The sequence below is a fragment of the Ursus arctos genome, unplaced genomic scaffold (genome assembly GCF_023065955.2).
Source record: "Ursus arctos isolate Adak ecotype North America unplaced genomic scaffold, UrsArc2.0 scaffold_14, whole genome shotgun sequence".
NCBI lineage: Eukaryota > Metazoa > Chordata > Mammalia > Carnivora > Ursidae > Ursus > Ursus arctos.
Window position 1 is genome coordinate 1,469,616 of NW_026622808.1, and position 27,370 is coordinate 1,496,985.

The 27,370-nt window shown below is 51.9% G+C and overlaps 1 protein-coding gene across 1 annotated transcript; it reads left to right on the top strand.

Annotated features, from left to right (window-relative positions):
• The first annotated feature begins 215 nt into the window (after positions 1 to 215).
• On the top strand, positions 216 to 27,172 carry ALKBH5 (alkB homolog 5, RNA demethylase). The gene is made up of 4 exons (XM_026521148.4): positions 216 to 3,953; positions 12,515 to 12,595; positions 21,967 to 22,122; positions 22,964 to 27,172. Exons 1-4 carry the CDS (start codon positions 3,184 to 3,186, stop codon positions 23,139 to 23,141), a joined length of 1,185 nt encoding a protein of 394 aa, XP_026376933.1. The 5' UTR covers positions 216 to 3,183; the 3' UTR covers positions 23,142 to 27,172.
• Positions 27,173 to 27,370: the final 198 nt, after the last annotated feature.

Sequence of the window (27,370 nt, forward strand, 5' to 3'; positions counted from 1 at the left end):
CCCTGCCTAGGGGTGCCTCCTGCTGCCCAGAACCCACAAGCCTATTAAGAGAATCTTCGCTTGGTAGTTGAAGGCCCAGGCTGTGGATCCAGAAAGGCCTGTGTTCAAATTCCACGTTTGCTGTTTAGCTGTGTGGCCTTTTGCAAGCCTCTTGCCCTCTCTGAGCCTTCTTTGTAAACGGGAAGCACTGACAGAGGTCTTAGAGCAAATACTTCCTAAGTGGTCATCATTATGTCCAGCACAGGATACAAATGGATGTCCAAGGTAGGGGAAGACGTTTTTTCCTTTAAAAAGCTAATTCTTATCAAGTTTTTTACTCGGCACCAGGCACTGTACATACACCGACCCATTTAACCCTCAAAATACTTCTCCAATGAGGTGGGTACTATTATCACCATTTTATATATGGGAAAACAGGCCCACAGAGATGAAGCAGGTAACCACTAAATGGCCTAGCCAAGATTCGAACACAGGCAGGCTGGCTCCAGAGTTGGTGCTCTCACTGAGGCTCAAAGGGAGAGCTCTGGCTCCGAAAGAGTCAGGAAGGAGCACACGGAAACTTTGGATGAGGGGTCTGGGAGGGGAGGGGTTGTTGAGACGTAGAGAAGAGGTGATCCTCACTTTTGCCTGGGTGAGGGGAGCTGGGCTCTGCAGAGGAGTCTCCGGACAGTTTCTTACGACTGTGAGATGGTGACCTCCCTATCAAGCAGGTGAGCAGAATCCAGTGCCCCCCATGTTAGGGGGCAGTTTAGAGGTAGGTGGGTGCTGGGCTTCTGAAGGGCCTGAGCTCTCACAGGCCAACTGCTCATTATGCAGGCAAGGGGTCCCTGCCAGGCATTAACACAGCACGGCGGAGGCACGACTGCAGCAGGAGCCCAGGCTGTCTGACCACAGCCTTGCCCACTGCTCACCTTCTCACCACCTGCAGCTGCCCAGTGCCCCACTAGGCTGCATCAGAAAAGGGCTGGAGCCAAACTTACTATAGGATTTGTGCCTGCCCCATTTTCCCCTGCACCTGCTGCTTCTTGGAAAGGAAGGTGGCCCAGCAGGGAGCTTGGGGACAGCACTAGAGTCCCGGGTGTCCAGGATTTCCCCATCCCACAGGCCCTGCTGGCCTAGCCTTGCCCAGCAACGACACAACCCACACCCCCCAACAAAGACTGGTAGGCCCTTCAGTTTGGAAACTGAGACCCTGAGTACAGGTGTGGAATCCCCTCTGCTTAACATACATGACTTCGTTTCCTTCTCACAACTACCAAATGAGGGGGGTTACTAAGGTTATTCCATTTTACAGAAGACTGAGGTTTAGAGAGGGGAAGTCACTGCCCAGGGTCATACAGCCCGTCGGGAGGTCCAAGAGTCAAACCTGTGTCTGTCAGTCTGGTGGTTTGGCAAGTGGCAGGGGGCGGGGGAGGCGAAGCTGAAGGCCGATGCCGAGGCCAAATCACGAAACCAAAGATGCATTTCATTTCAGCGATTATCTGGGAAGGCTGCTAGGGAGGTGAGCTGAGCCTCAAACTATCAAAATGAAGGAGATGGGTGGAAAGGAACTGGCATTTCAGGAGGAAGAAACAAACAGCTTTGGGCGAAGGCCAGGAGGCGTGACAAAGTATGCCTGAGTGAGGCTGGCGCTCGGAGTTCGCGGAGAGGGGAGAGGAGGCGAGGCCGGAAAGGTCTCAAACAAAGGCTCTGAACGCCAAGCAAAACAGATGAACTCGATCCTGGGAGCCACGGGAGGTTTTCGAGAAGGAACCCCTAGCTGGAGACCCGCCCCTGCGCGGAACCGCCACACCTTTACCCACGCCACGCACCCTGTCCAACCGCACTGCTGCAAAACTTTGGAACTGTCCCTAGTCATTAGCTATGGCTTCGCCTTCACCGCGAGCCCACTTGTCCCCTCCAGTTTCCTTCTGTCGTTCCCAAAAGAAGCCCCTATACCCATCTCTAACCCGAAAGAAAACCGACGCCAAATCCCCGCGCGTCTCGCGGCTGCGCACGCGCCCGCCGCCACCGGGACGTGACTCGTGGAACGTCCACTCCGGGCGGCGGGGGTGGGGGGCAGGGAGGTGCCCCCTCAGTCAGTCCAGCCTCTGCGGCCGTCGCGGTCTGGACTTAGAGGTGGGACCCGGTGCTCTCGGCCCCACAGTTTAAGAAGTTTCTGCTGGTTTCAGAAGTTTCCTGAAGAGTCTGAGGGCTTTTCTCCGTTGGCGTCTACATTCGGGCACTTACATAGCCACCCATTCACCCTTCAGGGGTCCTCGACGCCCTCCACGCAGCTAATTAAGTGACGGACGCAGTAGCCAAGGCGACCGCTTGATTGACAGGCATGAATGCGAACCAACTTCCGGAAGCTCCCGTCTGGGCCCGCCCGGCGCGCGCCCGGTGACCCAATGAAAAAACTGGAAACGCCAAAGGGGGCGGTGACGGGGCAGCCTAGGTTGTGGCGGTTCCTCGGTGGTTGCGCGTTGAGGGCTGAGGCGTTTTCGAGCATTTGGACGATGCCGTGACGCAGCATAGCGACAGCGTTGACAGCGTGAGCGCACCCCTGTGGAGGGAGCCCTTCGGTCGCGGAGGTGACGCGTCAAGGAGGCAGGTTGCTATTTGAGGGTGCTCCCTCGGAGCCCTTCAGTGAGTGGGGGAGGGGCGGCGGACGCCGAGCGGTCCCCGTCTGCGCTTGCGCCAGCGCCTCTGGTGACCCGGCCTACACGCACGCGCATGCGCGTTGCGCGCGGAGCCGCGGTGGCCGGCGGCGTTGCGCGTGCGCGCTGAGGAGCCCGCTGAGGAGCGGCGCTGGCGGACGTCGGGCGGACGGCCCGTGACGTCGTGAGGAGCGCTTTAAAGTGCGGGCTGGGCCGGGCGTCTGAGGGTCTGGCTGGGAGTCGGGTCGGTCTTCCGCAGCGGCCCTCCGCGGCATGAGGCGCTGCCGGCGCCCTTGCTCCCTGGGACGTGGAGAAGGTGGTGGAGGAGGAAGCCCCGTTGCCGCCACCGCTGCATGACCCGCCGCCCCTGAGTCCCGACACCGCGCCCTGCCCCTCGACGCCCCCCGCCGGGTCCCCCGGTCTCGCATGGGGGTCTGGCGCTGAGGAACCCCTTTACTCCCGGGGCGCCGGGGCGCGTCCTCCGAGAGCCATGCCCGGCCGCCCCTCCCGCCCCGGAGGACCCTAGAGCAGCGTCGCGGGGGCCATGGCGGCCGCCAGCGGTTACACGGACCTGCGTGAGAAGCTCAAGTCCATGACGTCCCGGGACAACTATAAGGCGGGCAGCCGGGAGGCAGCGGCCGCCGCCGCCGCCGCCGTAGCCGCCGCTGCCGCCGCCGCCGCCGCAGCCGAGCCTTACCCGGTGTCCGGGGCTAAGCGCAAGTACCAGGAGGACTCGGACCCCGAGCGCAGCGACTACGAGGAGCAGCAGCTGCAGAAGGAGGAGGAGGCGCGCAAGGTGAAGAGCGGCATTCGCCAGATGCGCCTCTTCAGCCAGGACGAGTGCGCCAAGATCGAGGCCCGCATCGACGAGGTAGTGTCCCGCGCCGAGAAGGGCCTGTACAACGAGCACACGGTGGACCGGGCCCCGCTGCGCAACAAGTACTTCTTCGGCGAGGGCTACACGTACGGCGCCCAGCTGCAGAAGCGCGGGCCTGGCCAGGAGCGCCTTTACCCCCCGGGCGATGTGGACGAGATCCCCGAGTGGGTGCACCAGCTGGTGATCCAGAAGCTGGTGGAGCACCGCGTCATCCCGGAGGGCTTCGTCAACAGCGCCGTCATCAACGACTATCAGCCCGGCGGCTGCATCGTTTCTCACGTGGACCCCATCCACATCTTCGAGCGCCCCATCGTGTCCGTGTCCTTCTTTAGCGACTCCGCGCTCTGCTTCGGCTGCAAGTTCCAGTTCAAGCCTATCCGGGTGTCGGAACCTGTGCTTTCTCTGCCCGTGCGCAGGGGAAGCGTGACTGTGCTCAGGTAACCCACCTGGGAGGAGGGGGCGGCCCTGCCTCCTGCTGTCTTAGCTGCCCACCCTCACCCAGGAGGCAGCAGCAAATAGGAGCCCACGCATTACAGTTCTGACCCATTTTCCTGGTTTTGGGGGGAGGAGAGTGGGGAGGGAAAAGGGGTCTGTGTTTAAAACGTGTAGTAAGAAAGTAGAGAGCAGCCTCGAACCAATCTAGAATTTTGTATCCCGAGGGCAGGTTTGGCGTGATTACACACACTTGACCAAGAATTGATACAAAGGCATCTTTCTAGAAGGCTGAGATTTTAGGAGTCTGTTTCTGTGTGTGATTTTAGCAAGTCACTTTTCCTTTCTGGGCCTCTGTTTTCAAATCTGCATTTAAAAAAAAAAAGTTGAATTCTTATTTGAGAGTTTTTCCAACTCTGCCGTTTTTGTGTGGTGTTTTTTTTAAACAGGACGTGTAAGGATTTCTTAATAGAGAAAATACAGAGGAAGGTCCCTGAGAGTATTTGAGAGATACATGTTCTCTCTTCCAAACATGGGGAATGACTTCTGGAGTTGAACAGATGAGTGGTTGGGGCAGAAATAGAGTGCAGCGGACTCTGAAAATTCAGCCCCTATTGGCTGCAGAAGAGCCTGTTGGTCCTTCGTAAGAATGTGTTACCTGTTACTGGGGCCGTATGAAACCAAATAAAGCGGATCTCTTTACCTGGTATTTGGCTTTGTAGTTGCGTCAGCCACAGAGCTTAGGTTCTTGGCCTCTTTTGGGTCCCAGATCCTGCTGAGAATTCACTCGGTACCCTGGCCCCCAAGAAGATGGCCTGCTGGAGCACCTTTGTCGTTTATATGAAGTAGAAAATTATTTGGAAGCTGCCTACTTCCAGCCCTAAAATCAGTAACTTAGAACTGTACTTCAGTAATCCCCAAAACCTCTTAGGAGCTCTAGACTGCAGCTGCTCAGAGCGACTTGCTTGACCACCAAGTTCTAGTATAGGATCAGGACATGCTGAGTTTTTGTGAGCAGCTTAACCTCTGAAGTCTGTGCGATGGGCCCTAGTCCTGGGGAGAAGTAGGTTCCCTGGAGCCCTCTTAATATGAGGCAGGTCATCAATCTCGTTTGAGTTTAATAGCTGAGGCTGCTTCTGTATCTGGGGGTGGCAGCAGAGCCTTGTGATATCCCAGGGTCTCCTGATGGGGAAGTTTGGGAAGTCAGTGGTAGCAGAAACAGTACTTGGGCTTCCTTATGCATCTGAAACTTAGCCGGGCACTTATCTGTCAGGTGCCCCTTTGTCATTTGGGCTTCCAAGCTTGTCCTCCTATCTAAGTGGTGCTCCCAAATTGATATCTTAGTAGAGCCCTTTAAGATGGGATTTCCAGGGCAGACCCTTACAAGTGGCTTGCTGTGCAAGGCAGTTTGGTGTCTGACTTTGTTGAAGGGCTCTTGATGCTAAAAGGACCTCACACAAAGGCCGTTGAGTCTCCTAAGGGGATGTTAATTTTCCACAGAGTCACAGATCTTTAAGGTTGTCAGGAGGAGGTCTAGCAGTTGGGTGTGTAATGGGTGATCATAAGAGACAGTTTGTGACTTTGAGGCTTTCCCTCCCCCAGCACCCCCCCCCCTCTTTAAGGTTGTCATGAGGTCTAGCAGTTGGGTGTGTAATGGGTGGTCATAAGAGACAGTTTGTGACTTTGAGGCTTTCTCTCCCCTAGCAACCCCACCCCCACCCCGCCGCCCCATATTGAAGAGCAGAAGTTTCAAGTTCTTAAAGTGCAGGTCTGTTAGTGATCAGCAACAGGATTGCATCATCAGGAAAATTCTCTTCATCTTTTCCTTGGAATAGTAAAGTCCTAAAGCTTTTCCAGTCCCTTCCAACTCCTGGATTCTGACTTGGCTGTGGAGTTCATGTGGGAGGCTCACTCATGTCCTGAAAAGTGCTGCCCCAGGCTTTGAATCCAGCTTGGCTGTCATTTGCTTTGGGACCTTGTGGGTGTTCTCTGAGCTGAAAAGTGTAAAGTGGGGGTAAAGTGGGGGTAATGCCAACTCACAAAACCTATGAGAACTAAACGTGGTGATTTGGTGATTTATACAGAGCCTGGCAAGGGGTAGGCACTTAAATGGGTATTTGCTTTCATACACAACCATTTAATGATCCCTTGCTCTCTTGTTGGGGAAGGGGCTAGGGAAGTGGCTCTTCCCTTCATGAGGTTCACAGCCTAGTGGAAGCCACAGACAGGTACAGCCCAGGAAAGTAACTGCAGGAGTACTTTAAGGGGGGGAGCATTTTGAAGTGTTAGAAGTTTTTAGAAGGAAATAAGGTAGAACTTGAAAGGTGACTAGAAGTTAGTCAAGTAAAGAAGTTAGCAGGGAGGGCACGGAAGCTTTGGTGGGAGTAGGGAGAGTAGCCATAGGTAAGGTGGGGGCAGGTAGGCGCTTACTTGAGGCTGATGGAATTTGCTTTAGTTCTCAGGTTCAGCCTGGACCTGAAGTGGAGATTCTGGCGAGGCATGCCTTGGAAAGCTCTAGATCAGACCTTCTCTGTAGTAGTACTATTGACATTTTGGGCTGGTCTGTGCATTGTAGAATGTTTAGCAGCGTCTCTGGTCTTTGTCCATTAAATAGCAGTTTCACCTTCATGGTGACCAAAAATGTCTCCAGATTTTACCAGATGTCCCAGGGCGGGGCTGCAGAACTCATTCCAGTTGAGAGCCACTGCTCTAGGGTTCTGGATGCCCCCACTAACTTTAATCTTCTAGCACCTGCTCCCTTAGTACTCTCAGTTTACTTAGCATGCAGGTGGGTGAACACCTGCCTGTTAGTAGTGCCTCTTTTTAACTGCTGCTTGGGCTCTTCCCCAAGCTGGTAAGAGGGGATGCTTTCTTTCACTTCCTGGTATGTATCCCAGTCCGGAAGTGATGAGGTGCAGATTGGAAGACAGGGGCTGATGAAAATAGTTGTTCTCTGCAGGTAGGGAGGGTTTTTAGTAATTCTCATCTGATCAGACATCAGTTGTTGGTGGCAGTGGAGTCTGTACCCGTTCCAAGGCTGCATGGCAGGAATAGTGTTTTATATTTAATAGTTGTCAGTGTAGACATTAGCATGTGGCAAACATTGACTCAGCAGTGTCCAAATGTGGGCATTTAGAGCAGTGCCTCACAGACCCTTCTGGAAGTGTTTTAAATGTCTTTCCAAAACCAGTTTTTTTTGTTGTTGTTGTTTTTGTAACCTTCCCATGTTGGGCCTAGTTGGGTCCCCTCTTTATGCTGTTCTTCAGGGAAATAAGTATCTTTTTACCTTCTTTTCATATCACTTCTTTCCACATTCCTTTCCTGTTCTCTGTAGGGTGAATGGGCAGATTAAAACACATTTTAGTTGGATTAATTAGAATAATTACCTTAAGACTAATTGCTTACTTGCTGCTACTTTCAATCACTGCTACATGTCTGTGGTTGTGGTGGCCACATGCCCAGAGACCCAGGCCTTAACCACCCGTCTGGAAATGACTGTTAAACCCAGCCATGGGACACGCAGAGTTGAGCGTAGCCTGTGACTTCTAGGTAATAACTGATATTGGGTGGAGTGGGCACTCTGGTCCGTTCTGGGCTAAGGGCTGATCTTGTTCAGCTGTTTGAAAGCAAAATTTAGCTTTCTGGCTTAAAATAGTTGGGAAAGTAGGGCAGATAGGTCCTGGGCCACATCTCTTGTGTGCAGTCTTCTGATTCCACGGGAGGGGGAGGAACCTCAGGATGAAGTCAGGGCTGTGCATTCTCAGGCGGAGCTCTGGGCCAAGGGGATTGACTGGCCTTGGTTCTGCCAGGCCTAACAAGAAGGCAGAAGCAGCAAGGGGAAGGAAGCTAGCAGGTGAACCATGGTCTTAATCATGAAGCTCAGAGCAAGCAGAAAGTAAATAGGTTGTAAAAATTTTAGGGCTGGCTGGACATTTCGCTTGGGCAGTTGGTGTGCAGCCATTGCTGAGATAGGATGCTAGCTCTCTGGGGACATGGGCTCATCTTTGTAGACTTCTTTCTTGGGGGTGGTAGGTATTGAATGTCCTTTCCTGAGGCCAGCGAGGTCTTCAGGATAGATTGGACCTTGTCACCAGAAAACACAGATAGGCTTTTTTCTCTGTTCCTTATTACCTACCCCCTCCCCCAACCAAAAAACCAAAAACCAGCATAGCGTAGATACTGAAATCAAGAGTTTGATTAGAGTTCCACTGTCATCACTTTAGCTGTTTGACTTTGGGTGAGTAACTTAAGTTCTCTGGGCCTTAGTTTTCCTCTGCAGAATGGGCTATATTGATGACATAGAGTTGTTACAGAAGATTGAATTTCTTTCACACTGTTGAATGCTTGAAGTTTAGGTAAAATGTCTCTGGAGATGAGCTGCTTTCTGTCCTTAGCTACTCTCTATACCTTGATGTGTAGAGAATTGGGACCTGGAACAGGTTGACCTTCCTTCTGTATTTATAAAGTCCCAGGACTTCTCATAAAGTTAGGCCATGTGTCGTCTTAGAAGGCTGGGTCTGGTTGTAATGAGTGTGAGCTCCCAATCCCACCCTTGTGCCCGGGTGGCTGGCCTGCTGTTCCCCAAAGCCTAAGTTTCTTAGTCCTGTGGGCCCATTAGAGGCGTGAGGCAGGCTTTTAGGGGCTGCCCAGAGCAGGAGCTGTAGCTGAAGGGAAGCTGTCAGGCAGTCCTGGTGATCTTGGCAGTCCTTCCACCTCTGGGTCTGTTTTGTCCTGGGCAAGGCACAGAGTAGATGGGGAAGATAGCTGTCTTGGAAATTTGCCTTAATACTGTCTCCAAAACTATTCCCTAGAGGAGAGATGTACAGTCCTGCACAGTCCCCTGGAGTTTTTCAGACTCCTCGTTTAACCTGCATCTAATCCTCTGAAGAAGGATTTGCTGTGAGATCTGCTTTGTAGATGGAGAAACAGAACAGTTGAGCTCAACATTTCATTTTAGCGTCCACAGAGTGCAGAGATGAATAAGACCTTTGCAGCACTTTGTCTTACAGGGAAAACACAATTTCCGCAAGGCCAAACGTAGTAGTAGAGAGGGGTGGGTGGGTGGGTGGGTGGTTGGTGTGGGGGAAACCCATCCTGGGGGATTTGAGGAAAGCTTCCCTGGGGAGAAGAAAGACTCTTTAAGAATCACTGTAAGGCATAGGGCTTGTGGGTGACAGAGCCAGGTCTGTCACTCTTGATGCTTCTGCGTGCTGGTCACTGCTATGTGGGATGGGGGGAGCTTGAGAGGGCTCAGCCCGGGCAGGGAGCAGGAGGCTGACCAGAATGAAGTATTTCCTCCTTTCCCTTCCCTGGGAAAACAAAGAGCAGGAGGCACTGGGACTTTTCTTCATGCCGAGGGCAGGGCTGGACCCAGGGCATATTAAGTTTCAGGCTGGCAGACTGGTACTTTCAGACAGTTTCTCTTGTAGTAAGTAGGTACCTTAGCAGTAAATAATTCTCTGTGGTCTCTGCTGGACATTTTCTGTTGAAGTTTAGCCAGAAGAGCTTCCCTTGGCTAGGGCTTAGAGGCTGCTGCTCCCAGAGGAGCCTGGGGTACTGAGGAGGGGTCAGTGGGCTGTGTCACAGCTGCCAGGAAGTTCTAGAAGGCCAGTGCTAATGAGCTGTTCAGATGCATTCAGGACCACAGTCATTTCTGAGGGTCCATGTGGTCTTACCTCTGCACTAGTTCTTTTTTTTTTTTAAGATTTTATTTATTTGACAGAGACAGCCAGAGAGAGAGGGAACACAACCAGAGGGAGTGGGAGAGGAAGAAGCAGCCTTCCAACAGAGGAGCCCAATGCGGGGCTGGATCCCATAACGCCGGGATCACGCCCTGAGCCAAAGGCAGACGACTGAGCCACCCAGGCGCCCCTGCACTAGTTCTTCTGAGGCCTGGGCTCAGTGGGAAAATTCTGGAGCCCTTTGGGAGGTAGGGGCAGTTAAGGTTTGACAGACATCTGGGTTTACTCCTTCTGCATTAAGGGGAGTGGTTCCTTGTTGAAGATGGGAGGTAAGGGCCCCAGGTGCCTGTAGCCATGTCAAACAGATTGATTCTTATTAACAGTAGGAGAGGTTGCCTGTGGCTAGTACTGCAGGTTCAGGCCTTACAAATGTGCCTTGGATTACCTTTGGAGAATTAGACCTAGCTCTTTGGGGGGAAGTCCTGTGTTTATACAGGACTTTCTTGCACCCCACACCTGCATTCTCCCAGTGTGGAGTGACAGGAGCCTAGAACGAGCTCTGGAACTAGCTCTGGGATTAGGGCCATGAAGCCTTTTCTGTTGGTGGATCCCTGCAAGAGGAACCCAGATCACATTTCCTTGGCGGGTACTGAACCCAAGTCTCTAGCTTGCCCCGGGGTGGTCCAGGGCCCTCTGGGTTGTATCCTGTGCTTAGTAAACAGGAATGCTGTGCCAGGCACACTGCGTTATCTCACTTAATTCCCACAACAGCCCTATAGGTTCCAGGGGTGCCAACCACGTAGTCGTAGAACTCTTTAATTCTGCCTGCAAGGGAAGAGGCAGTGTCCCCCTTTTTAAAATCTTATCGTTGGGGCACCTGGGTGGCTCAGGAGGTTAAGCATCTGACTCTTGATTTCAGCTCAGGTCTCGATCTCAGGGACGTGAGATCAAGCTCCGTGTTGGGCTTTGTGCTCAGTGCAGAGTCCGCTTGGGATTCTCTCCATCTACTGCCCCCCACCTTGTGCATCTGTGTGTGTGTTGTGTGTATGTGTGTGTCTGTCTCTCAAATAAGATATAAAGTTTCGTTGTCATTAGTGGTCATAAAAGAATACCTAAATTGTAAAGCATAACAAAGTGAACACCCATAACCTACTGTCCTTACTAGAGGTGAAGAAATAGGGTTAGGCCCCCAGCAAGTGACTTCCGTAAGGTCACAACGCTAGTAGGCAACAAAACTCAGGTTCTCACTGATGTCTCTTCAACTCCTCTCTCTCTGTGTGGCATTTCTCACTGTAGGCCTACAGATATTAATAGGTGTTATTTGAGAGAAGGTTCTTTGGTCTGTGCTCAGACAGTCAGCAGATTCTTTTGCTGTAGAAATTCTCAGATCCCTTAACATAGTCACACTTTTTTAAACTCTTCAATATTTTCCACATTGATTTGATTGTGGGCATTTGTCCATAGTCTCTTCTTGGACCGATGTTCACAGAAAACTGAAAACCATGGTCTAGGAGCAGCTCAGAGAGGAAATCTTTAAAATAAAGGTTCTGGGGATGCCTGGGTGGCTCAGTCTGTTAAGGGTCTGCCTTCTGCTTAGGTCATGATCCCAAAGTCCTGGGATTGAGTGCTGCATCAAGCTCCATGCTTGGCAGGGAGCCTACTTCTCCCTCTGCCTGCTGCTCCCTCTGTCTGCCACTCCCCGTTTGTGTGTGCGCGCACGCGTGCGTAGTGTTTGTGTGTGTGTGTGCGTCTCTCTCTCTGACAAATAAATAAAACCTTTAAAAAAGTAATAATAAAGGTTTTGTCTCTCCCAGCATGGCCTCAAATCAGAGGAGTTTTCCCTCTTGGACTTCTTATTTTTTGTCTTGCTTCTAGTTCTTGCCCCATGGGGCAACCTGGCCATTTTGAGGAGTTCCTCCCAGGCTTGCAATGTTTCTAACAGTTATATGGGTGTCTTTATAGCTGCGCTTGAGAAGGGAGCTGATGAGCACCTGTGGAGAGGAAGATTTGCGGTCGTGGGGTGGCCAGGGAAAAGCTGAGCAAGACAAGGCTGAGGTGTTCACCTCCCACTACTGCCTGTGGCTGAGCATGTGTCTGGCTGTGTACTCAGCTCAGTGGAGGAACCTGGGGTGGGAGTGCCTCTTGGGTGCCATGCTCCCGGTGAGGGCATGTGAGGAGGCTCAGGATGCTGAGTTTGCTTCCAGAGTTTCAGATCGTAAAGACGTTAGCTGTGAAGAGGACAGTCATCTACCCACATTCATTGGTCTAAGCAGTTTTTTAAATCGTGTAACTTGATGAAAATAAATAGATATTTGAGTGTGATGGGAATTCTTAAAATATCCCAAACACAGCTGTCTTCAAGATTTTTGGATCTCCCCAAATGGAGGTTTTTGAAAGCTTGTTTTCAAGTAGACAAATTCTCTTTTTGATCATTGCAGCCTTAGTTCTCTCTGGTGACTCAGGGCTGTCAGTGTCTGCCTTGGCTTCCTCTTCGTGCTGAAGGGGCAGGGAGGGAGGAAGAGGAGGATATGCAGTTCTTGTCTTCTCACCAAGGTCTGGCCTGAGTCACTGTAGCTGCCTCCGGAGTGACTAAAGGTTACCTTCTTGGGGGCCCTGTAAAAAAAGGGCTCTTGGCTCGTGTGGGGAGATGGCTGCTGTCGTTTCTGCCTTCCATCCGGCCTTTGCCTCATCCCAGGTTTTGTTCTTGAGTGGGGCATCTTAGAGCTTAACAGGTGATTTCCCTTTCCATGTAGATCCTCGAATCTCTCAAAATAGCAGGGCGGAGGTGGCCATAAGACCTGGACCATATTTCTCTCTCTTTACCCTGTAGGAACCTTGATTGTCTGTTCACTTTCCAAGCTCATATGCTCTGTGTTTATTTTCAGTGGATATGCTGCTGATGAAATCACTCACTGCATACGGCCTCAGGACATCAAGGAGCGCAGAGCGGTCATCATCCTCAGGAAGTAAGTGCCCCGGTGTCTGGCACCTGCAGGCCTGTCTGGAGATGTAGGTCTGGATTCCCTTAGAGCTTGGCTCCTCTGTATCAGTAGCATAGCAGCATGAAGCCTGGGAGAGGAAAAAGCTATCAGGTCTCATACTTTTTGATTTTAACTCTTTGAGGAAAAAGCTGTTTTCTCTTTTCTTCATTGGAAAATTAAGTTCTGTGGCTGCTTAACTAGGGAGTTGGGGGCTGAGCAAAAGCACATGCTCCCAGTGTTTATGGACACAGTCTTGAGGCAATATTTGGGGACCCCTCTTCCAGACTTCCCCTCCCCCTCTCTCTTTCCCCATCTCTTTGGTTCTGATTTGTCGCATGTGATCTTGCTGACTATTTTTAGACTGCGCCTTAGCAGCCTGCTTTAAAAATGCCTGGGTTTTCACTTCTGGGAGGGGCAGGGAGTGAGAAGAGGAAACGAAGGTGGGAGGTTAGGCTGCAGTGTTTAGCAGTCGCATAGCTTGTGGCTGTCCCTCCTCTCTGGCCAGGGCGTCAGGGATGTACTGACCAACATCATCAGACCTGGCCTCTTCAGCACTTCTGGTTTTCTGCTCATGGGGTGAATGGACTGGGCCAAACATGCTAGGTCAAGACAAGCTTGTCTTTGGAGGCTAGATGATTGTCCAGTGTTGTATAGACGTCAGGAGAGCAGAACCAGTGCTTCCCCTCCACCACCCCCGCCCCGCCCAAGCTAGAACACAATGTCCTATAGCTTGCCATCTTTTTTCTTTTTTAATTAAAACAAACATCATTTTTTAGAATAGCTTTAGATTTTACAGAAAATTGTAAAGATAGCACGGAGTGCACAGCACTTCCTGGATCTTGTGTCTTATATTAGCAAGATACGTTTCAGTCAGGAAAGCAATATCGATACATTGTTATTAACTGAAGTTCCTGTTTATTTGGATTTCCTTCCTCTCTTCTAAACATACCTTTTCTGTTCCAAGACCCTACCTTACATTTAGTTGTCATGTTACCTTTGGCTCCTCTTGGCTGCGATGGTTTTTCAGACTTGTCTTACTCGTGATGACACTGACTGGTCAGATATTTTGTAGAATATCTCTTCTTGGAATTTGGCATTTTTCTCATGGTTTAACTAGGGTTTGGGGCTTGGGGGAAGAAGACCACAGAGTTAAAAAAAAACCCTTCTCTTCAGTCATATCCAGGGCACAGGACTTCTCACTGTTGATATTGACCGTGAACACCTGGCTGAGGGTGTGTTCACTCTAAAGTTACAATTTCCCCTCTTTTAGGACAGAAGTTGCTACGTGCAGCCCACACATAAGGAGTGGGGAGTTCGCTCCACGTCCCTGAGTGGGGAGTTGCCTCCCAAGTTATTTGGAATTCTTCAGCAAAGACATTTTGTTTCTTCTTGTCCTTCATTGTTTATTTCTTTATTCAGGTGTTTACTTACATCAGTGTGAATTTATGGGTATTTGTTTTATGCTCCAGTTACTCCAGCTTTGGCCATTAGGAGTTCTCTCTCTTTTTTTTATGTACGTCCTTACTTTCTGGCTTGCCATCTTTTTAACTTCAGTCTATAACTTGAGCATCTTGGTCTTTTGGGTCTAGAACTCCAAAATGTGGTGGATGAAGTCTCTTTGGCATGGCTCTGCCACTTTGTCAAGTCAAAACTTTGAGTGCTGTACCTGTGTAGAATGGAAATGATAGAGCCCTGAAGGACAATGCTGGGGTGCAGGCAGAGCACCACGCACATGTGGGAGCTGCAGATGGGTCCATTCAGGAGCTGGCAGCGTCTCGCCTCGAGCCTAAGGATATTCCCAGAATCCATCAGAAGAAGGGTTTTTATCTGCATTTCTACTTCCTTTTCCTGTGGTTCCCAGCACAGGCCAAAACCCAGAACACGGAAGTGATGCAGCCCAGAGTGTAGCTCCCTTCTGGCCTCTTCTCCCCAGTCATTTCTTCCTAGGCTGTCCTGGCACTTCCAACTACAGCCAGGGACAAGTGGCCCACCTAGGCCGGAAGCTTGGAGAGGAACCCCCAGAGTGGTATAAAACCAGAGCAGCAACTTCCCAGGTGTTCCCTCAAGCCTCTCAAAGTAGCTTATCCCAGGGAAATTTTCACTGGAGGTGCAAATGAAGTGGCCATAGCTGGAGTGTCATGTCGTTCTTCCAGCTGTTTGTTTCTTTTGCAGTGGTGGCTCTTTTATTCGACTTCCCAGGCTGGTTGGGTTGGATGCTTCTCAGTGGAACTAGGAGCCTACACTGTTAACCAGGTCCCCCAGAATCTCTTTGGCCAGCCGGACCCCTGGCAGTGGTCTGACCTTAGAGAATGACTGTTGGTGGGTGACCGATGCTCTTTGACCTTTTGACTTGAACGGGCCCAGGAGCTAACCACAGACTGGGTTAGAGAATAGAAACACAAGCTTTGGTGTGAGGGGGCTGGAGTGGAGTGGAAGGAGGGCCCTCAGCTTCCCCAGCTCAACTGAGCTAGACTACTGCCCAGCTGTAGGGAGACAACTCAGGGGACTAGATAAGAGGCCCAAGATAAAAGCCAGGCTCCTGCTGGGCTTTGGCTGTCCATCCCGCCTAACCTCTTGAGAGTTTTCCTTGTTGACTTGTTCTCCACACTTAGATGAAAGTACTTGCAGCTCCTAGTATGGTCCATGGACTTGCATCCTGGGCTCTTGCAGCAGTGTGTGGCCTCTGTTGGGAATGTTTTCCCATCTAACATGTTCATCTTACCCTCCACATCCTACCCTGCAGATGACCCACATATGCACAGTGAAAGTTGGTTGACCTAGCCATCCTTCGAGGCTCAGGTGTTGACCATTTTTACTTGCAGGAAGCATCACACACATAGCTGTGGCCCTCTCAGTGTACCCCTTTCCCCTTTAGACTGTTATAGCCCACATACTTCCATTGTCAGTCTCCACATCTGCATTCTGTGGGGGCGGGGGCTCTGTTCATCCAGGGCCGGCACTGAGACCCGGTCCAGAGGACTTACCAGACGACAACACAGGTGAATGAGGAGCTGCTCCACAGTAACTGTACGGGCTTGTCTTGGAAAAGGACAAGCTGGCGACAGGATGGAAAAGGGAGCAGCCCAGCCCAGGCACTGCCTAGATATCAAGGGTGTGGCCTTGACGGGTACCTGGGTGACTTGCTTGCTGGTGAGGCCGTGTATAGGTGGGCGGAATCTCCTGGCCCTGCTCCTCATAGGCAGAGGAGATGGAGCCAGTCCTGCCTTCTCTTAAGTTTGGATAAAAATTACACAGGCTGTTGTGGGAGGGCCTGAGGGGCTCTGTCACCAGCTCAGGTCAGTCAGAGCTGGGACAGTCCTTGTAAGCGCCTCATGGGGGGACATGGGTGGGTGGCCACCAAGTGCTTTTTGCTTCAACAGAACATGGCACCTTTGAATGTGGTTGTCGCTGAGTCTTCATGTGTGTGACACCGTTGTTTCTCACAGGGTGGCCTGGGAGGCTGGGAGTGACCACCTGAGAGTTTCCCCATGAGTGGAATCCTTGCGCTGCAGCTTAGTGTTATAATCTGTTCAGGGGCACAACCAGTAAAGGGCTGAGTAAGATCTTGAACCCGGGTCTGCTGGTACATAGCAGATTGGCATTTTGCATGCCAGTACAACGCAAGCAGAGTATAAACGGTCTTAAAAGCATGAAGTATATTTGCTGGAACCCAGGAAGCTACAACAGCAACAACAAACAAAAATTTAAAAATTACATCCAGCTTGGGGTTGGGGGTGGTTGGGACAGAATTGGTAGATCTGGCTGCTGAGCTTAGAAATTGCTGGCCAGGCAGAAACAGTAAGCTCTGGGCGCCGGGGTGGCTCAGTCAGTCAAGCGTCTGCCTTTGGGTCAGGTCATGATCCCAGGCTCCTGGGATCGAGCCCCACGTCGGGCTCCCTGCTAAGTGAGAGTCTGCTTCTCTCTCTGCCCCTCCCCGTGCTCATTTTCTCTTGCATGTGTGTTCTCTCTCTCTCTCTCAATTAAATAAAAATTCTTCTAAAAAAACCGGTAAGCTCAAAGGTTAGAAGGCGTGTAGTATAGATGATCTCTGTAGTTGAGGGGAGGTGTGGGAAGGAGGTCTTAGCTCAACACCTGATCATCAGGAGATGGCTTGTGGGCCTTCAGGACCTTCAGTTGGTGGCCAGGGCACCCGGTCCCTTGGTCTTCAGGAGGCACCAGGGCTGCCCTAGGTCTGCCTACAAGACCTTGTATTCCTGCATGGCTCACCTCTCCAGTTAGTCAGATAAAGTGGCTCGAGGTAGTGTTAATAGCCCATTTCTTTGCTTTTGGTTAAGTGAGCTCAGCTCAGTGGGTTGAAGCTGAGAAGAGCAGCTACAGGTTCGTTTGCCAAACGTTAACCAAGGCAGGTGGGGTGTGTGCCAGGAAGCGGGGTGAGGGATTTGTATGAGAGAGACTGTTTGTAGGAGGCTGAGCTAAATGGCTTATTTGGTCCTTCAGACCAAGGGATTCCAGGGGGTCAGGAGGAGACTTTTCCTGAAAGCAGAGTAGTCCAAGTATGAGGCTCTGTGTGTATGAGCGGAGGGTGAGAATGGAGGGTGCATTCTGGGCTTCATCCCTCAGGGGAGTAGGAGTGGCCAGCTCTTGGTTTTCCTGACTCAGCCTGAGACATTGCCCCCACCGAGACCCGTGCCATTGCTTCTGTCTCCATGATTCTCGTCCCCTGGGCCAAGGATTCGCCCACCTTTGTTTCCTGGTCCAGTGAGTGAGTGTGTCCATGTGTATTTACCCTGCAGAAAGAATGGGGGAGCAGTAAGATGGGATGAAGCTGGCTTAGGCTGCCGACCTGCCTCTGCCCCATCTTCACTGAAGACAGGTTTTTTTACCTGAGTCCTGTGTTCTCACCTATAAATTGGGGCAGTGGTGGTGGGGCAGTGGTGGTGCTAGGGGTGGTTAAATTCAGAAATGCTGTGCCTGCTTCTCCTAGCTCCTTCCTCACCATATTTTCCCTCTGATTTTGAAGAGTCAGGGGTAGGGGATGAGGAAGGTTGTGTCCAGTCGAGGTAAGGTGTGAGTCCAGGCACAGTGAGTGAGAGGAAAGGGAAACCTGGAGATAGGTTGTTCACTGGCCAAGGCTGGGGAAAACAAGCTTGTTGTCTGGGCGTCTGGTGTTGTGGAGGATATCAGTACCTTACCAGACCTGAACTGGGGATTCCTGGGCACCCGTGATGCTGGCCTTGTTGTCTAGCTGTCATCTGTGGAGCACGGGCTCACAAGTATGTGGTATGACATGTTGGTAATCCAGCTGAACGATTTGGAGAGGCTCTTGGGGCCTGGTTATCTTGCAGGCCTGGGTATGGAGGTCTTCTGGAGGCCCTGCTAGGATCATGGGCTTGGGGTGCCCTCTCTTTGGGTTATAGCCCTCATGTGCCTTTTAGGTTCTCCTGAGACTGGTGTAGAAGCCTGCTATGGTCAGAACTGTCTTGCAGGGGGTGCCTGGGTGGCTCAGCCGTTAAGCGTCTGCCTTCGGCTCAGGTCATGGTCCCAGGGTCCTGGGATCGAGCCCCGCATCGGGCTCCCTGCGCGGCGGGAATCCTGCTTCTCCCTCTCCTACTGCCCTTGCTTGTGTTCCCTCTCTCGCTGTCTCTCTCTGTCAAATAAATAAAATCTTTTACCAAAAAACTGTCTTGCAGGCAGCGAGGTGTGATGTTGGAGGGAGTTTGGTGGAAGATGGGGAGTGATGTCAGGAGAGGGTGGGTACTGTTGCGGGAGAGACAACGGTACAGGTCTGCGATCTGTGGGAGTCTGACACTCAGGTGCTGGAGCTTAGACCTAGAGGCCCGGCTCACTCAGTAGACAAGGGGTGCTCAGACAGGCCTGCCGCACTGCCTCTCTGCTCCATCAGGAAAGTCAGGCTTTGTAAGCACAGGGTGCTTGGTGTGAGGATGGAGCCACGACTTGTGGGATGGTTGGCCTGAGGTGCAGACTGGTTCCTGATCTCCCAGAAATGGTGGTCTGCCGGACAGCACTCTGCTCTGTTGCAGTACAGAGAGCCCACCTGGGCTTCAGAGGCTATCATGGGACGGTAGCTGTGTGACTTAGGCCAGTGACTTTGTCTCCAGTTTAGCATTACTTCCTTACAGTGGGAATAATCCTCCTCACAGCTTCTCCGGAGGATTAGAGGGTTCAGTAAATGATAAAGGAAGGACGGCTCCTTGGATGGTCAGCTCCCTCCCTTCGCCCTCAGGTCACATGGTGTGTTAATATTAATGCTCAGTCATCCTCCCTTTGTTCTGGCTTCCCCAGTACCTGTGCTCGATCCCTGCTTTGTCCTGGGGGCTGTCCTGACACCGTGGGTGACCTCACATACCTGGGGTACCTTGCTGTAACCCCTGGGATGTTGACTCAGATCTATAAGGCAGGTCTCTGTTTTTCTTGCCACCTGAGGAGGCCCAGGCCCAGCCCTTACTGCTAGAACTTCCTGACTTCCAAGTTTGTGGAACTGTTTGCTGAACCCTGAGGGGCCTACCCTGCTCCTTGGAAGCTAGCTGCCTTTTAAGAGGGTCGTTCTCAGAAATTAAGCTGCCAGTGGGCACTGGGTTTGGGATCTTGCTTTAACCTGGCTTCCTGCAGCAATGGTAGCTTTTTGGAAGTGGAGGGAGGGCAGGAACTTCTCCAGCTATTCTGAGATGTACTTGTGATAGCCCCAGGGAGTGTGTCAGGAGCACTTTGGGGCCCCAGAGCTTATAGTGTTCCCAAAGTGAGTACAGGAGGCAGGGTTTTTAGTAGGGCCACCTCTGATCATCCCTTCTCTTGGGGGCTGCCTCCTGATGGCAGTCGTACTGTCATGTGCAGAACGACACCCTTCCCCTCCTTCAGGCAGTTAGAAGCAGAGCCAGTCTGTGTCCTTGGCCTATCTAGTCTCAGCTGGTCCCACCTGTCTCCCTAGCCTCTCCAGCAGCCCTACACCCATGATGGGGGGCCACTACCACTGCCCCTGGCTGCCCAGGCTGGCCGCCCAAGAAGGCAGCTCAAGAAGGGTGGGGGCCCCTCCAGGGATCGGTGTGTGCCGGCTCTGCCTGCGAGGCAGGATGTGCTCAGTGTTTTCCAGCCCCAGAGGTGCGTGGGCCAGGCTCTTCCCTTGGTGGCTCGGCTCTTGGCTCTCTTGCCATCCATTAGTCGTCTGAGGAAACAGCTGCTGGCTGCTGGGCCTTGCCCACCAGGGCTTCACTGGGGCTTTTTCATCCTGCAGCGGTTTTCCTGCCCTGAGCGTGTGCTTCTGGTACCTGTGGGGTCTTAGCATTGGAGTTAGCTCCACTGTGCCAGCGGGGGACTTTTCTCCATAAGTCTTCACACCCTTGAAGGCCTCTAAGCCAAGCTGAATGGCTCATGTCTTACTTAGTCTGCTCTCTGCCACCTGGACCTCTCAACCAGGAAGGGTTGGGGGCGGGGGGGTGGGGTGGGGGATGAAGCCTGGCCTGGTAAAGAAGAGATCCTTGGGCTTCGGTGATTTCTAATTCCCACCCTCGTGTCTGGGTGTTGCCTAGCACCACCTCTTCTTGTTAGCCCTCTCAAGAATCCTAGCCTTGAGGGGGCGCCTGGGTGGCTCAGTCGGTTAAGTATCTGCCTTCAGCTCAAGTCATGATCTCTGGGTCCTGGAATCGAGTGTGACTTCCTGGTGAGCAGGGAGTCTGCTTTTCTCCCTTCCTCCCTCCCTTTCTCTCTCTCTCCCTCCCCTTCTCAAGTAAATAAATAAAATCTTTAAAAAAAAAAAAAAAAACTCCTAGCCTTGAAGGAGGCCACTTGATTTCTAGACCCTTCGAACTGGAAGAGGCCCTAGGGCCAGCCACATTTCTCCCTACTTTGCTTTGATGGAGAAATAGGCCCAGAAAAGGACAGCAACCATTAGGGCTGGATCATCTTCCTTTTGTTGCTAGGTGGGTCCTGGTTCCCTGAGCCTAGAGGGCTCAGAGTGGAGGCCGAGACTGGTGGGCCAGTCAGTACAGCTGACCATTCCTGGCTTCCCTCTCCATAAGGCCAAAGCAAACGGGCAGGGAAACTTGCCCTGCTGGTCTGCCCACCACTTTGGGCTTGGGCGTGTTGGAATGTTGGTTCCCAGCTAGAAGGCACCACTTGCTGGCTTCGGAGAAAGACCCCTGCCCAGGGTCAGAGCCCTGTGGTTCCTGCTTGTCAGGCTTGGTTGGAGTCTCAGCTGGGCTTAAACCTTTCTCCCACAACTTCCAGGACCTGTGACTTACCGTAACCTTTGGGACCTAGTTTTCCCTATCTATTTAAGCAGGTCAGCTAGTCGGGTAGGAAGAGGGACCTTGTGAGGTTTGCATGCAGTTGTTACCAAGAACACCATGCGGCCTAGGCCAGGGCAGCTCTCAGAGTGCCCTTCTGCTATCTTCCCTGCAGTGTTCTTGTGAGGATGCTCTGCTCTGACCACAGCACCTTCCTCACAACCAAGTGACTATTTTGTGCACAGCTGCCTCTGGGAAGGGTGCCTTCAGGGCCTTCTGCCAGATGTGTCCCCATCCCTCCCCACCCCAGGCTTCTCTCCTGCTCCTTGCTGCCACCAGCCTGACTTGCCAGCCTTCTCTGTATCACGCAGAAAGCCTCGGGGTTTCTTTGAGGTTTCCCAGGCTGGCTTCCTTCTGGCCTGGCTTCAATAAAGGACTCTGGTCACTGCCCTGGACTACCTCCCTGCTTGCCTTCTCCCTCTCCCCTGTCCATACTTGCAGTTTCCCTTTACTGGGCAGTGTGTTCCTTAAAACTCATGCCTGATGCTCAGTGGGGATTTTGCCTTCAAAAGCCCTTTGGCCTTGACTTGGTTAGCATCCTGTAACCAGCAGAAGCTGCCAGGTGGCTGTGGTGGGATCAGAGCCAGGTATGTGAATGTTGAGTTGGGCCTGGGCTTTCTTGGCTCTGCCACAACCTTAGTGTTCCTGTGTGAGAGAGTAGGAGAGCCTCTTTTCCCTTTCGTAGGCCTGGACCAGGGGGACCTTCCTTCCTGTCTTGCTATTTCAGGAAGGATGAAGGCATCTGCTGGAGTATTTGGGGGCCCTCAGTACTCTGGCAGGTGGAGTAGAATCCCCAGGAGAGCCTCTGGGCTGGAGTCGGGTGATGGGGCTGCTTGTCCAGCTGAAAGAGAGCCCTGGGTCAGCAGATCCCTGTCACTAGGGGTCTCCAAACAGAAATGTACCTGTTCCTACTCCTAAGCTTGAACTTAAAAAGGCGGGTCTTTGCAAGTCAGCCAGACTTAGTTGAACCCTGAGGAAGCTGAGGCACAGAGCAGAGACTGTTGGCTCCCCTCTGCCTGGCCAGAGAATTGGTCTGATGGGGCCCACACCCTCCCCAGAGGCCCACTGGTGACCCCTTGCATATTTCCTTTGCAGGACAAGATTAGACGCACCCCGGTTGGAAACAAAGTCCCTGAGCAGTTCTGTGTTACCACCCAGCTATGCTTCAGATCGTCTTTCGGGAAACATCAGGGACCCTGCTCTGAAACCCAAGCGGTCCCATCGCAAGGCAGACCCTGATGCTGCCCACAGGTACTCGGCTCAGGACCTTCAACAAAGGCTGGCAAAGCAGCCCCATGGCCTGGCTGGAGGGTGACATGGGTGGGGGAAGCCTGCAGTGGTGATTCGGAGCCCGGCACTGACCACCTTTCCAAGCCCTGTGTCTGCTTCTAGGTCAGTGGCATTGGTGGCATTCCCACCTAACCCATGACCAGCTGTCTGTAGCCCCAGAGAGCAGGGGTTGGGCCGAGATTCTGACAAGCGGGAAGGCTGTGTGGGCTTCCCGTGACTTCCCTCGTTCAGTCCACCCAGGCAAATGCTCTTATGGGTTATACTTAAATGTTAGGAGGGAAGCTGAGGACGTGGAAGATAGCAGAGCAGGAAGCCATTTCAGAGGGGTTGGGGAAGTGTTTAAGCTGGAAAGAGAAGGATGAGGAAGCCGTACGTGAAGGCCCATCTAGGCAAAAGATACTGGGCTGAAACCCTGAGGCAGGAAGAGCTTGCTGGTCAGGGGCTAGTGGAGTTGGTGAGCAGAGCAGGTGGGCAGAGCGCGGGGACAGAAAGGAGGGCTGAGAAGTGGAGGTGACAGCAGGAGCGTGCAGGGCCTTGAGGCTGTGCTGGGGAAGGCTGCCTCCAGTCCGGCAGCCTTGGTGGTGTCCTGGGGTACTGGACTCAGCTAGGCAGAGGTGTTTCAAAGACTAGGTGTGTGGCCACTGCACTTCATGGGCAAAGAGACGATGCCGGTGTTTCCACCATTACCGCCCCTCCTGGAGAACCGCTGAGCTGCAGTGCGCTGTCGCACGGGTGGTGAGGGCTCGACCCAGACGCAGAGAGAGATGTGAGGGAACGCTTCCACCCACCCCTTCCCTTGCAGGCCTCGGATCCTGGAAATGGACAAGGAAGAGAACCGGCGCTCCGTGCTGCTGCCCACGCACCGTCGGAGGAGTAGCTTCAGCTCTGAGAACTACTGGCGCAAGTCCTACGAGTCTGGGGAGGACTGCTCGGAGGCGGCAGGCAGCCCCGCCCGAAAGGTGAAGATGCGGAGGCACTGAGGCTTGCCGTGCCCTCCTGGGAACTCTGGTTAATCTTCACGTAGCTGCCCCCTCCTCTTGTTCATTTCGGTTTTTTGGTTTTTGTTTTCATTTTTTGTTTTTTGTTTTTTTGATCCTTACATTTTTTCCTCGGGTTTGTTGCCTGTTAAGGCTGAAGAACAGAATTGGCTGGGACCTGATTCTCATGTTCTTGGTTTTCCTACAAAATGGAAAGGCTGTAGGCATCTATAGGGGACAGAAGCTCACGCTGGAGTGGCCAGTAGGGGTGTGGGGAGCAGCTGTCCTCAAGTGGGGCTGTGTCAGGCTGGGTTTATTTAAAAGCAACAAAATGTTTTGGTTAAGAAAATTCTTGTTTTGCTTTAAATGTAAATCTTCTCAGTGTTGTAAATGAAGTTCAGTCTTCTGCCCCCACCCCCAATGTTTGTTTGCTGGGTTGAGGTCTCATGCACCTTGTTGGTTCTGCAGGAGGCCTGCTGTCCTCCCACCTCTCACCCATTCTCCAGGCCCTGGAAGCTCACGCAAATACGCTCTTCTTCCTGCAGCAGAGTTGTTCAGGATGACTGGGTGGAGGTTTAAACAGTTCTCTGCCACCCCAAAGCTATTGGCTGACCCCCTCCCCCAGGCTTCGTCCACACCCATTGGCCTGCTCTGCCCACAGGTCCCTGAACTGCTGAGGGGCTGGCTACAGTGGTCCTGACCTTTCTTCCCAAGAGCACGCCTCTTTGCTGGGTTGCTGCTTTCAGGCATACGCGTGCGATTGTACGGAACAGTTAGACTTACCATGTTGGGGCAGTTTTAGGAATTGTTTCTAGCTAGAGGGACTGGTGTTCTTCCAAGTCTAGCATTTGGGGTATGGAAAATTGTTGTGGTGTGTGGTAGGGTTTTTGTTTTGTTTTTGAGTTTTATTTTTTCCTTTGGTCTCCTGACTTTTTCCTAACCCTTTCCTTTCTCCTACTTTGGCCAGCTTTGGCCTTCTCTCCATGTCATCCCCATAGGAAGGTGCCTGCCCACCCGCTCTGTCTGCCTGTAGCATGCATCCAAGGCCAGAGCTCAGGTCTGCAGACTGGGTTGGTGCCTCCTCTGCCTCAGGGGCGTGGGAGCTGGGGAAGGGGCTTTTCAGAAGTAATAAAAAGAAAAAGATAATAAAGTTTTTGGCAGTTCCCACCTACTCAGATCCTTGAAGGTTGCAAGGTTTTGATGATCTAGATTCATTAGGAATGTCTTTGCCAGCCATGGCTGAGACCCAGGCCTGCTGAGAGCAGAGGCCTTCCCAGTCCCCAGGCTGCCACCACCCCAGGGGGCCTTGTCTTATAGAGGCCCAGGTCTGAGGCAGCAGAAATCTGGGGCAGCCACCATCAAGAAGCCCCTCTCGGGGGCCAGAGCTCCTTTGACAGTATGGATTCAAGTTGGGACTGCATACCTAAAGCATTTGCAGTTTTATTTTTTTTACAGCTTTTTTCCCAAAAATGATTTGTAGTTGTGTGTGCAGCACTTTGCCCTGATATGTGTGCTCGACAATAAAAACCAAATCTAATATATTTTGAAACAGCTGTCTGATACTGTTACAAGAGAGGACTTGCCTTTGGTGCTTCCTTAATCCCCTTATTTTCTTAACTCTCAACCCAGGCTGGGGAGGGCACACAGAGTTCATTGCCCACCAGGGAGGTCCTCACGGGAGATAATAGGGCTGAGGGCTGAAGGTGAACTTGCCCTCTGCCTATTGTGCTCTCTCCCACCCCAAGGAGGATGGACCAGGTGCCCCCGTTGCCATGGAGCCAGGATCACACCCTGCTGAGTTTGAAGCCTTTCCCCCTGGGTGTGATCAGATAGGCTGTGTGCCAGTGATGGAGGGACAGGGTGAGCAAAGGCAGGGAGAGCCTGGCCTTTGTAAAAGATAGGCAAGTGGTTTTGCTCATTAAACAGATTCTTGAGTTCCTACTATATTCTGGCTGAGCCCTCACTGTGGCCTCATCAGTGAGCAAAGAGCAGAGGTCTTCTGGTCCCTGCTTTCAAGATGTGTACTACAGAGTTGTGGGATACAGTTACAGGCATCAAGCAGACGTGTTTTGTGTGGACTGGGGTTGGGGCCCAGAGGGTTTTCGTCTGTCCGGGTCCCGGACCTGGCTGCCAGATTCTGGTCAGGTTGAGTCTGGAATCTCCCTCATTGACTTCCAGGGCCCAAACCAATCTGGCCAATTCTTGCTGTGGAAACCCGGCAAGTCACTTAATTGCCTATTTCAGAGAGGAGAAGGGAGAATCTAGAGGGAGCAAGTGACAGGCTAGGGCTCAGTCCTGCAAATCGGTGACAGGATATGAAGGGCAGTGGGGGAGAGCCTCCATATGGTCTGTGGCTAGTTGGGCTACGGGGTAGGTTGGGCCACGGTTGCCCCAGAGAGGAGACATTGGAGCTGAAGGGGAAGGTAACTTGCTCAGAGTCATCCAGACTTGGGGCAGAGGGGGGCACCTCCCACTCTACGCCCAGGCCCCTGACCCAGACATAGAATGGGGGGCTCATGTGGAGGGATGGAGGGCTGAAACTCTACAGTAGCTGTGACGGAGTCACACCTGGGCTCTCCTAGTCCCAGAGAGGCCCTTTGCTCTGCAGGAATGAGGGACGGGAGAGGCTAGGGGAAGGGCTCCAGCCCTAATAGGCCTTGCTGTGTCATTGGCTTCAGTCTCTGCAGCGGTTCCACAGCACCCCATCTCTGGACTAATTTTCTGAGTAGCCTCGAAGCCTGGGGGGGTCCCATACCTGACTCCCTGAATCTGACTCTGCCCCCACCCTGGTCTTGCACACAGTAGGTGCTCTAACAGCATCTGGCACCAGCCCTGCCTTTCTAGGGAGCCCATCCCATTCCTCCAACCCTATTGTGCTGGGGGAAGTTGAGGCCCAAAGTCCCCTTCATTCAAAATGAGTGTCCTGTGTGCCAGGCTCTGTGCTGGGTGCTAAAGATACAAGACAGACCAGGACTGGGTCTCTCACCCACACACTTACTCGAGACTGTGCGGACATAAAAGGTGTGTGGCACAGAAATGACGAGTCGTAAGATACACAGTACGCTCCTTATTGTTCAAGTTCTGTACAGCCCAGTGTTCCTCAAAAAATGCGCTTGTTGACCTTTTGATAGATTGCTTTATTTGTAGCCTACCTGTGGTTGTAATTCAACCGTGATATGGCAAATGGAGATGCAGCCCGTTGCTGATAATAGTTTTCCAGGGCTCTTGTAACAAATCACCACAAACTTGGTGGTTAAAACATTAGAAATTTATTTTCTCACAGTTTGGAGGTCTGAAATCCAAAAGTAGGATGATTGGGCTGAAATCAGGTATCTGAACCATGCTCCTTCTGGAAGCTCTAGTTGTTGCCTCTAAAAGCTTCTGGTGGCTCTCGACGTTCCTTGATTGTGGCCCCACAACTCCTGTCTCTGCCTCCGTGGCCACGTGGCTGCCTCTCCTGTATGTACCAAGTCCCCTTCTGCCTGTCCCTCATTAGGACACTAGCGATTGGATTTAGGGTCCACCTGGATGGTCAAAAATAATCTGCCCATGTAACGATCTTTAGTCACATCCGCAAAGTGAAAAAATGTACAAATTCCAAGGATGAGGACCTGAAATCTTTGGGGGTCACTGTTCAGCCTGCTACACTACTCTTTTCCCCCGTAAGTCTGCCATTAAATCTGGTACATGGCCTACTGATTTCTCATCGCTGGAACAAACTATGTTAATTGGATTGAAATTTCTCAGCCTCAGCACTACTATTAAATTTAATCTGCATTATTTTCTCTACTGATTTCTTAAATCTAGACCTGTGCTGTCCAATATGGCAGCCGCTGGACAGTTTGGCTGTTGAACACTTGAAATGTGGCTGGTTTGAATTGAGATGTGCTTTAAGTGTCAAATACACACTAGAATTTGAAGTTAGTATAAAAAAAAAGAATGTAAAATATATCATTAGTTACTTTATATTGATTACGTGTTGAAATGACAATATTTTGGACATACTGGGTTAAATAAAATACACTTTAATTTCACTGGTTTCCTGTTACTGTTTTAAATCTGGCTAGTTGGCAAATTGGAAATCACATATCTGGTTTGCATTCTGTTTCTATTGGATGGCACTGGTCTAGAAAATCAACAAAAAATCCAGCCTGATCCGTGGCGTCTGCCGATTTCTGTGGTGTAAACACTCCCTTGGTGGCTGATTGAAAGCTGTCAGCACAAGGTCACCG

Excerpts from the sequence above, each read along its gene's own strand:
- ALKBH5 (XM_026521148.4), top strand. The coding sequence starts at position 3,184 with ATGGCGGCCGCCAGCGGTTACACGGACCTGCGTGAGAAGCTCAAGTCC. Across the intron at positions 12,596-21,966 it reads GCGGTCATCATCCTCAGGAA|GACAAGATTAGACGCACCCC; the intron begins GTAAGTGCCCCG and ends TTTCCTTTGCAG. Across the intron at positions 22,123-22,963 it reads GACCCTGATGCTGCCCACAG|GCCTCGGATCCTGGAAATGG; the intron begins GTACTCGGCTCA and ends CTTCCCTTGCAG.